This window comes from Haliotis cracherodii, unplaced genomic scaffold, assembly GCF_022045235.1.
Source record: "Haliotis cracherodii isolate W230 unplaced genomic scaffold, xgHalCrac1.p SCAF_19, whole genome shotgun sequence".
NCBI classification, from domain to species: Eukaryota; Metazoa; Mollusca; class Gastropoda; order Lepetellida; family Haliotidae; genus Haliotis; species Haliotis cracherodii.
The window spans coordinates 3,980,739-3,991,488 of NW_027266274.1; the positions used below are offsets into that span (position 1 = coordinate 3,980,739).

General features: G+C 40.2%; 1 protein-coding gene across 1 annotated transcript; it reads left to right on the forward strand.

Moving 5' to 3' along the window:
- The first annotated feature begins 742 nt into the window (after positions 1-742).
- LOC139467028 (renalase-like) lies at positions 743-9,817 on the forward strand. Its single transcript, XM_071248738.1, has 4 exons — positions 743-808; positions 4,495-4,603; positions 4,937-5,908; positions 8,873-9,817. Exons 2-4 carry the CDS (start codon positions 4,498-4,500, stop codon positions 8,983-8,985), a joined length of 1,191 nt encoding a protein of 396 aa, XP_071104839.1. The 5' UTR covers positions 743-808; positions 4,495-4,497; the 3' UTR covers positions 8,986-9,817.
- The last annotated feature ends 933 nt before the right edge of the window (positions 9,818-10,750 follow it).

Here is a 10,750-nt window from a genome sequence, read left to right on the forward strand (position 1 = left end):
TCTAAGACATGGGTATAATCTCTAACAATCCAGTGTTCCTGTTGGCTTTTGAAACTGCCAGTCGTGGTGGACTAGTAACTCTAAAAATTACCAATCCCCCTTATTTTTGTCAGTCCCAACTTCAACAAATAAAAAACGTATGAAAATTACCTGGTCATAATTCTTTCAACATCATGTTCAATGCAATGACGTCATCTCTGAAGTAACTTAGTTAAATCTGCATGTCATTCACACAAGGTTCAGTCACAATTTTCTTGTTTTTGTATTTTTAAATATTTCAAGACAAAGTTAAAAAGACTTCATTTGGAAAATATACTTATATGAATACCACAGATTTATACGGTACTTATTTGCCGGTCCACAGTGATTTTTAGAAAAAAAAGAATTGATCTTGCACCTTGTGCACATTATCATTTAAATAGAGTTGATATTGCTTTTGATCAAGTGCAGCATATTCTTCCCATGCAGTATATATGAATGCTGCTAAAACACTAAATACATTTTATCAAGTTTATTCATGAAATTTCATGAAACTATGGGTCCCTTCATACCAAATGAAATACACAAGGATTTTTACTTTTATAGTTGCTCCATCTGTAACGTGAAATGAAAATTAGATAATCTTTGCTGAAGAATTATATACTGCCAAATGAATGGAATATTTCGAACATTATGACCAGTAACTTCTATTGAACGACTCATGGTCAAAGGGAGATTATTCTTTCGAATTACCTCCCTTGATCCACACCTTATGTAAGCACTTCACAAGCTGCTGCAACACGTCGTGGATACAAGTTCGTCCATTGTGGTATGTTGTAACCTTTCTCACTGTTATCCAACTAGCGTATGTCTAGCATGGAGCAGGAACAGAAGTCATATTGTAACTGAGACATGTAGCCCAGAGCCGCGATGTAGGGTCATGACTGTACTTGACTGTAGGGCCCATCGCGGCTCTGGGTTATGGGACAGGCACCTCTGGTCGGGTGGGTACTGAGTAGGACGCGTGATTAGTCAGGTGAAATATTGTTAAATGACAAACATTACAACTCCATGGTTACAACTTACACTACAAGTCACTAATGTTAGCCTCTCTGATTTATGCACGCATTCCTTCTGACATTCATATGTTTGAATGGGCCTAATGATAAAGATTCAGTCAGTTTGAGTGACCAGATCGTTTTGTACGTGTATCTAAATACATTTTGCCAGAGCTACGGTCAAACTATTCACAATCGGACAATTTGTACCCAACTCCTGATACCTACAGCGGGCACCGGGTAGGTCAGGGTAATAGGGGGTTGGGTACCCGGCTAGTACATTTGGATTCGTCCCAGCCCAACATTCATTCATGCAGGAGTGACAGATAAACCATACATAGGAGTTTAATTCATGGTTTGTTTCCGTATAGATCTAGGGAATATTACTTATTGTCATTCTAGGAATTTAAGTTCATGAGGAACATATGGAGTGTCAATCATACAAGGAAACTTCACTGAAATCAGCCCATTGCACAGACATTGCTGTGTTATCAATTTGTGACTCCATGAGTAATGGATGATGACGCATATTGTTCTCAACTAGGAATCAGTGTGATGTCTTGTCACCTCAACTAACCAATTCACCCTGGGATTATTACACAAGACCCATCTCAGAGCTCCAGATAAGCTTTTGGTGTTGTGGGTATTTTGCCCATGCATTTTAAAATCACTGGGTATCAGTAATTCTCTCTGGGTATTTAAATTTCTGTTACCCACTAGTTTTCACATAAGTGGGTATTTAAGTTAAATATTTAAAAACACTATTCATCTAGGCCCTGCAAACTTGTGTTGTGTGGTTTCGAGAGCTTTATAGGACTAAAAAATACCACAATACTTCCACAAGAAAGTGTGAAGGCAAATGATCATGATGTAACTATCATCGTGGAGTTTGGCAAGGTTGACGGAATGCCCGTTGATAATATCAAAATAAGTTGGGTGATTTGCTAATCGAATAAGCAGGGTTACTTCACAATATTTTGATGATACGCTCAAGTCTTGTAGCGTATTTGTAATCAATGTTCGTTGCGTATTTGATACGCTTGAATTTTTATTTTACTGCGTTTTTCTTCATTTCTGATGCGTATTTCACACAGATACGCAGCTTAACTGGAGCTCTGCATCTACCCTTATTGGTAATATATACTCTTCAAAAAATGAAACGCAAAGAGATTTGTGTGAGGTAGGAAAATACATTTATACAAGGATCCATACATGGTATTGAGCCAAAATGTTGTGGCGAGAACACATGGAGATTGTATTCATCTCAGTTATTGGTGCATGGGTATAGTCCAAGGTGAAGGTGAGCTACCATCAATAACGCGTATGTCCCCCATTGGAATCGATAGCGGTCTGACACCTCCTGCCCATGGAAGAGACGAATATGCGAATTACATCTATCCAATTCATCCCCCAGTTGCTCTATAGGGTTCAGATCCAGGGACCGGGAGGGCCTGGGGAGAACAGCATTTATGGCCCAAACTATCCATTTTGCGCTTCTTTTTTTTAAGCGTATTTATGGGCAGCCATTCGGTAACAAAATACAAAGATGAAAAAAGGACAAAAGTACACAAAAAATGTCAAATAATACGAATCAAGAACTAAATGTTACAAATGAAGGTCAAAATAGAAAACAAACAGAGGACAGAAAAAAAATAAAAAGCTGAAATTAACGTAACAAGTATGCAATATTGATAGTCAAATGTTACGAAAAGACATAAGAAAAGAAAGAACATTGTGTAAGAAAGAAAGTCAGTGGGCACGAAAGGACTTTGACAGTAAAGAACACCAGATGGCGCTGCAATTTGTAAAAAAATCTGACTTTAATTGGCTTGTTCTGCCGTGTATATGATAACTACATGCCGCGGTTCACGACCTATTCATCATTCCTCGTGCACTCATTGTCTGACGTATGCATGATGTACATATTGTGTATACATGGTGCGTTTAAGTATCGTCACCGGGCAAGAGCTGTTTCATAAATACAGTATACTGTGTAATCTTGCATGTGCCTAATAAGTTCATGTATTTAGTATACAACATTCAATAAACACTCATTTGATGCTAAACTAGGATTAAGCTACAATGATCCAATTAACTGTACATGCTTGGTACAACACGATGGTGCTATGATGCCGAGTTTTGTTCCAGACGCACATAGTCATAACATCTGAAAAGTGAACACTGTGCGAGAATTTTTTTATTTAACAGCTTTTTCGAAACAGTGCATATATATAATGTTATACATTCATTAGGAAAAATAGCTTGCCATAAATGAAGAAAATCAATTTTCCTCTATGGCGTCAGCGTTCGTTTTCACACCTGATGTATTTTGCTTGTTAACATCTAGACCATATATATTTGTGACAAAGACAAGTTGTACGCTCACTTTGAAGTTGAATAAATTTCAAAATACATCACACACACTCACAGATTGGAATTCTGTGGGAAATTCTAATTTTTCTAAAATCACACGCAGCCATTTTTAGGCAAAATTAAATTACTGAAAAATATATATGAAAATTATGCTACTTATGATATGTTACTAAATCACCATTCACAGCGTTACTTTTAGTACGTTTTTAAATCTAAATGTCGGATATATACTCGGAAAATTCAATAACGAAAACATCACGTATATGTGTGGTTTATCAAATCAATAATTATATTTAGGAAATGTCGCAGACTACCCGAGAATCGTTTGAAATGTTTTAGAAAATAAGCAAACACGAACCCCATATTGGATAGTGTTTACTAAATCCCGTTTCGCATATGCCGGTTATGAGACGCATATTACATCAAATATATTTCACACACCGCTGCGATGTATACATCCCCGAATTACGCATACATTTTAGCATCAACTTACAACTTGTCTTTGTTACAAATATCAATGGTCTAGATGTAACCAGCGAAATAAATCAGGTGTGAAAACGAACACTGATGCCATAGAGGAAAATTGATTTTCTTTATTAATGGCATGCTATTTTTCCTAACGAATGTATGACGTTATACATATGCATACAAATCCATTTGATGTATATTTTTGTTGCTCAGATATTAGGCAACATTTTATTCACACACAGTTTTTGAAAAGCTGTTAAATAAAACTAATTTAACAAGGTTTACTTTTCAGATGTTATGAAAATGTGCGTCTGAAACAAAACTCGGCATCATAGCACCCTTGTGTTGCACCAAGCATTGAACAGTTATTGGATCACTGTAACATTTAGTTCTTTATTTGTAATATTTGACCTTTATTGTGTACTTTTGTCCTTTTTTTCAACTTTGTATTTTTTTACCAAATGGCTGCACATAAATATATGCTTTCATCATGTTTACTATAGTCAATATTTCAGCTCTTATTCCTATAAACAAACCTTGGGCAGAATTAAAAAGTTGAATAGAATTTGATCACCTTGGTGCTAAGAATGAGATGGCAAATATTTTGAATCCTCAGCAAATGCAGTCCCCAAGAGTGGCCATTGTGGGCGGAGGAGTATCTGGCCTGGTTTGTGCTGCCAGACTCGGGCAGCTGAACATTCACGATGTAACCGTGTTTGACACAGGTAAAGTGGCACTCCTTGTAGTATAAGGACCTTTGTTGATAATACAATGTATATTAAGTTTAACCAGGTCAATTGTAAATTTATCTAAATCGGGGTTACAGTTATAGCACTGGCTCAATATTTGAAGCATTATCAACCATTTCAAAATTGTATATGTATCCACAAGCATGACCAATGGAACCAGAAGTCAATGGCCACATTCTGACTTTCCATTGATGTGATTCTTAATTACAATAATTCAAATAATCTTTTGGAATAAAAGATAAAACTGTGTGTGCTTCTGCAAGATTTGTATATTAGATATATTTATGTTGTTAATGCTTCATCATGCAGGTCAAAATGCAGTGGGAGGTCGCTGCTCATCTCGCCATGTGCCGATTGAGGGGAAAACATACATATTTGACCACTCAGCTCAGTACTTCACAGTCACTGACAAACGGTTTGCTAAAATTGTCAGTTTTCTGCACTCCAAAGGGGCAGTGAAAGTGTGGTCAGGGAACATTGGACATCTCAAGAAGGGCAGATTCTCGACAGATGCTAATATCACTCAGGCTTTTATTGGCAGTGAGGGAATGAGGTCTGTGGTGGAATGTCTGGCATCACTCGTCAAAGTACAGCGGCCTTGTTGGATTGGCAGTGTCAGCTTCGACAGTGTGTCTAGGAAATGGCAGGTAGACAAGTATGGCTTCTTTGACTATTTGGTTGTAGCTCACAATGGTAAGTGTGCAGACAAGTTAATGTCAAACGCTGGAGTACCCGACATTCATAGACTGCTGACAGTGAGGTTTGGGGATCATCTTGTCTCCAGGGATCCACGGATGCAACTTTGTTCATTGTGGGTTCTACTGGTTGCATTCAGAGAGCCACTTAAACTCCCCTTTCAGGGAGCACATGTTGAACATCAAGATATATCATGGATTGCAAACAACACTGCCAAGCTAGGACAGAGATTTCCTGCTAATAAGATTGAATGTTGGACAGTGTTTAGTACGAGAGAGTTCGGCACAGCAAACAAGGTTCCTCAGGAGAACATTCCCCCGGGGAAGGCTCAAGGCGTTACCAGCAAGCTGCTCGATGCATTCAGCCAGGCGACAGGGAAGGGCCAGCTCCCCACCGTAGTGTATTCCCGAGTACAGTTGTGGGGGGCAGCTGTGCCCATGAATGTGCTGGGAACAGATGAGGAGTGTGTGTTTGACAGCTTCAGTAATGTGGGTATTTGTGGGGACTGGCTGGTGAGCCCCTGTATCCAGGGGGCAGCACTCAGCGGGCTCGCTCTAGCAGAGAGAATACATCAACACTGTAATGGTGGGTGTCAGTCTTAAAAAGATGCAGTTTGGAGGAATGGTGAAATTAATATAGTCAAAAAATATTATGCTCTTTCAGAAACAAAAGGAATCTTTTGTACATAATGTATATATAAGATGTGCTTACCTAGTCTCTCAGTCCCGTTTATTAAGCAGGAAAAGAAACGGTTGGACATAATTAGTCATGGTGTCTTTATGGTTTCTTTACAGCAACTTAAGACACCATAACAAATCTATTATGCCGAAAAGCATACACTATTTGGTATCTTCATGGCACATGTGATGTCAAAATAAAAACTTGACACTTACAACCGGTATAATAGACGTACAGGACCAGTACATATGTTTCCGATACAATGCTTTAATGTAAACACAAACGTTTACAGTGGAATATATAATGCATTAAATGTGGACGTTTAAACATTTATTATTGCTAAATGGATATAATTATCATTAAAATTGCCTGCAGAAATCAGAAATCTGCAGTGTAAGGAGTGTGGATATATTGCAGTGTAAGGGTCATGCTTACCGGGTGCTATTGTAGATACATTGCAGTGTAAGGGCCATGCTTACCAGGTGCTATTGTGGATATATTGCAGTGTAAGGGTCATGCTTACCAGGTGCTATTGTAGATACATTGCAGTGTAAGGGCCATGCTTACCAGGTGCTATTGTAGATATATTGCAGTGTAAGGGTCATGCTTACCAGGTGCTATTGTAGATACATTGCAGTGTAAGGGTCATGCTTACCGGGTGCTATTGTAGATACATTGCAGTGTAAGGGCCATGCTTACCAGGTGCTATTGTAGATATATTGCAGTGTAAGGGTCATGCTTACCAGGTGCTATTGTAGATACATTGCAGTGTAAGGGTCATGCTTACCAGGTGCTATTGTGGATATATTGCAGTTTTTAGGGCCATGCTTACCGGGTGCTATTGTGGATAGATTGCAGTGTAAGGGCCATGCTTACCGGGTGCTATTGTAGATACATTACAGTGTAAGGGCCATGCTTACCAGGTGCTATTGTGGATATATTGCAGTGTAAGGGTCATGCTTACCAGGTGCTATTGTAGATACATTGCAGTGTAAGGGCCATGCTTACCGGGTGCTATTGTAGATATATTGCAGTGAAAGGGCCATGCTTACCGGGTGCTATTGTGGATATATTGCAGTGTAAGGGCCATGCTTACCGGGTGCTATTGTAGATACATTGCAGTGTAAGGGGCCATGCTTACCAGGTGCTATTGTGGATATATTGCAGTGTAAGGGTCATGCTTACCGAGTGCTATTGTAGATACATTGCAGTGTAAGGGCCATGCTTACCAGGTGCTATTGTGGATATATTGCAGTGTAAGGGTCATGCTTACCAGGTGCTATTGTAGATACATTGCAGTGTAAGGGTCATGCTTACCAGGTGCTATTGTAGATACATTGCAGTGTAAGGGTCATGCTTACCAGGTGCTATTGTGGACATATTGCAGTTTTTTAGGGACATGCTTACCGGGTGCTATTGTGGATATATTGCAGTGTAAGGGCCATGCTTACCGGGTGCTATTGTAGATACATTACAGTGTAAGGGCCATGCTTACCAGGTGCTATTGTGGATATATTGCAGTGTAAGGGTCATGCTTACCAGGTGCTATTGTAGATACATTGCAGTGTAAGGGCCATGCTTACCAGGTGCTATTGTGGATATATTGCAGTGTAAGGGTCATGCTTACCAGGTGCTATTGTAGATACATTGCAGTGTAAGGGCCATGCTTACCAGGTGCTATTGTAGATATATTGCAGTGTAAGGGTCATGCTTACCAGGTGCTATTGTAGATACATTGCAGTGTAAGGGTCATGCTTACCAGGTGCTATTGTAGATACATTGCAGTGTAAGGGCCATGCTTACCAGGTGCTATTGTAGATATATTGCAGTGTAAGGGTCATGCTTACCAGGTGCTATTGTAGATACATTGCAGTGTAAGGGTCATGCTTACCAGGTGCTATTGTGGATATATTGCAGTTTTTAGGGCCATGCTTACCGGGTGCTATTGTGGATATATTGCAGTGTAAGGGCCATGCTTACCGGGTGCTATTGTAGATACATTACAGTGTAAGGGCCATGCTTACCAGGTGTTATTGTGGATATATTGCAGTGTAAGGGTCATGCTTACCAGGTGCTATTGTAGATACATTGCAGTGTAAGGGCCATGCTTACCGGGTGCTATTGTAGATATATTGCAGTGAAAGGGCCATGCTTACCGGGTGCTATTGTGGATATATTGCAGTGTAAGGGCCATGCTTACCGGGTGCTATTGTAGATACATTGCAGTGTAAGGGGCCATGCTTACCAGGTGCTATTGTGGATATATTGCAGTGTAAGGGTCATGCTTACCAGGTGCTATTGTAGATACATTGCAGTGTAAGGGCCATGCTTACCAGGTGCTATTGTGGATATATTGCAGTGTAAGGGTCATGCTTACCAGGTGCTATTGTAGATACATTGCAGTGTAAGGGTCATGCTTACCAGGTGCTATTGTAGATACATTGCAGTGTAAGGGTCATGCTTACCAGGTGCTATTGTGGATATATTGCAGTTTTTAGTGCAATGCTTACCGGGTGCCTTTGTAGATATATTGCAGTGTAAGGGCCATGCTTACCGGGTGCTATTGTAGATATATTGCAGTATAAGGGCCATACTTACCGGGTGCTATTGTGGATACATTGCAGTGTAAGGAAATGCCTACCAGGTGCTATTGTGGATATATTGCAGTGTAAGGGCCATGCTTACCATGTTTCTTTATTTATTGACTGACACATAATTTGGGTGGACTGGTAATTCATGAGTTGCCTGTCAACAAAGACTGGCAGTTTCAAAAGCCAGCAGGAACACTGTTCTTGTATTATTGTTTTAAAGCTTTAATGCAACTGTTTTGCAATGCAAAAGAGAAAAATTTAGTACCATCTGCTTTTTCAGGGGTGGCCACCACCAGCACCAGTGTGAAGCCTGTGTTTGTCCCAGCCAGTGGTCGCATGATAGGGGCCTTCCCCACAGACAGGAACATGATCTTCACTCCCAACAAGTCATAGCAGGTGTTGCCAGCACAGACAGGAACATGATCTTCACTCCCAACAAGTCATAGCAGGTGTTGCCAGCACAGACAGGAATATAATCTTCACTCCCAACAAGTCACTGCAGGTGTTGCCAGCACAGACAGGAATATAATCTTCACTCCCAACAAGTCACAGCAGGTGCTTGCCAGCACAGACAGGAACATGATCTTCACTCCCAACAAGTCATAGCAGGTGTTGCCAGCACAGACAGGAACATGATCTTCACTCCCAACAAGTCATAGCAGGTGTTGCCAGCACAGGCAGGAATATAATCTTCACTCCCAACAAGTCATAGCAGGTGTTGGCAGCACAGACAGGAATATAATCTTCACTCCCAACAAGTCATAGCAGGTGCTTGCCAGCACAGACAGGAACATGATCTTCACTCCCAACAAGTCATAGCAGGTGCTTGCCAGCACAGACAGGAATATAATCATCACTCCCAACAAGTCATAGCAGGTGTTGCCAGCACAGACAGGAACATGATCTTCATTCCCAACAAGTCAGAGTAGGTGTTGCCATCACAGACAGGAACATGATCTTCACTCCCAACAAGTCATAGTTGGTGCTTGCCAGCACAGACAGGAATATAATCATCACTCCCAACAAGTCATAGCAGGTGTTGCCAGCACAGACAGGAACATGATCTTCATTCCCAACAAGTCAGAGTAGGTGTTGCCAGCACAGACAAGAACTTGATCTTCACTCCCAACAAGTCATAGTTGGTGCTTGCCAGCACAGACAGGAACATGATCTTCATTCCCAACAAGTCAGAGTAGGTGTTGCCAGCACAGGCAAGAACTTGATCTTCAATAGGGAAGTGGACAAATAAACATACACAGTGTGACTGATGTTGTTGGTTTTTTTCATTTTAGATCAGGATATGTATTATAAAGTTGATGAAATTACAAACAAATACACACGTAATGTGCTGCAGCTTCGTTTATTATTTCACACGTCATTGTTGATGTCATGTGATGTGTAGTGATGCCAGTACTGTCATCATTGACATCCCCATAAATATACTCTGATATATAATTTGGTTGGGTAACTCCTTGTAAAGTGTGTGTAGACAAATGTAATGTGGGTAAACTGAGTGTAGACAAATGTAGTGTGGGTAAACTGAGTGTAGACAAATGTAATGTAGGTAAACTGAATGTAGACAAATGTAGCGTGGGAAAACAATGTAGACAAATGTAGCGTGGGTAAACTGAGTGTAGACAAATGTAATGTAGGTAAACTGAATGTAGACAAATGTAGCGTGGGTAAACTGAATGTAGACAAATGTAGCGTGGGTAAACTGAGTGTAGACAAATGTAGCGTGGGTAAACTGAGTGTAGACAAATGTAGTGTGGGTAAACTGAATGTAGACAAATGTAGGATGGGTAAACTTAGTGTAGACAAATGTAGCGTGGGTAAACTGAATGTAGACAAATGTAGCGCGGGTAAACTGAGTGTAGACAAATGTAGCGCGGGTAAACTGAGTGTAGACAAATGTAGCGTGGTCAAATTGTGTGTAGACAAATGTAGCGTGGGTAAACTGAGTGTAGACAAATGTAGTGTGGGTAAACTGAGTGTAGACAAATGTAGTGTGGGTAAACTGAGTGTAGACAAATGTAGCGTGGGTAATTTGTGTGTAGACAAATGTAGCGTGGGTAAACTGAATGTAGACAAATGTAGTGTGGGTAAACTGAATGTAGACAAATGTATGTGGGTAAACTGAGTGTAGACAAATGTATGT

Bases quoted from the DNA above. Each gene is read 5' to 3' on its own strand.
- LOC139467028 (XM_071248738.1), top strand. From the start codon at position 4,498: ATGCAGTCCCCAAGAGTGGCCATTGTGGGCGGAGGAGTATCTGGCCTG. The intron at 4,604-4,936 runs GTAAAGTGGCAC...TTCATCATGCAG, and splicing joins TGTAACCGTGTTTGACACAG to GTCAAAATGCAGTGGGAGGT. The intron at 5,909-8,872 runs GTGGGTGTCAGT...CTGCTTTTTCAG, and splicing joins AATACATCAACACTGTAATG to GGGTGGCCACCACCAGCACC.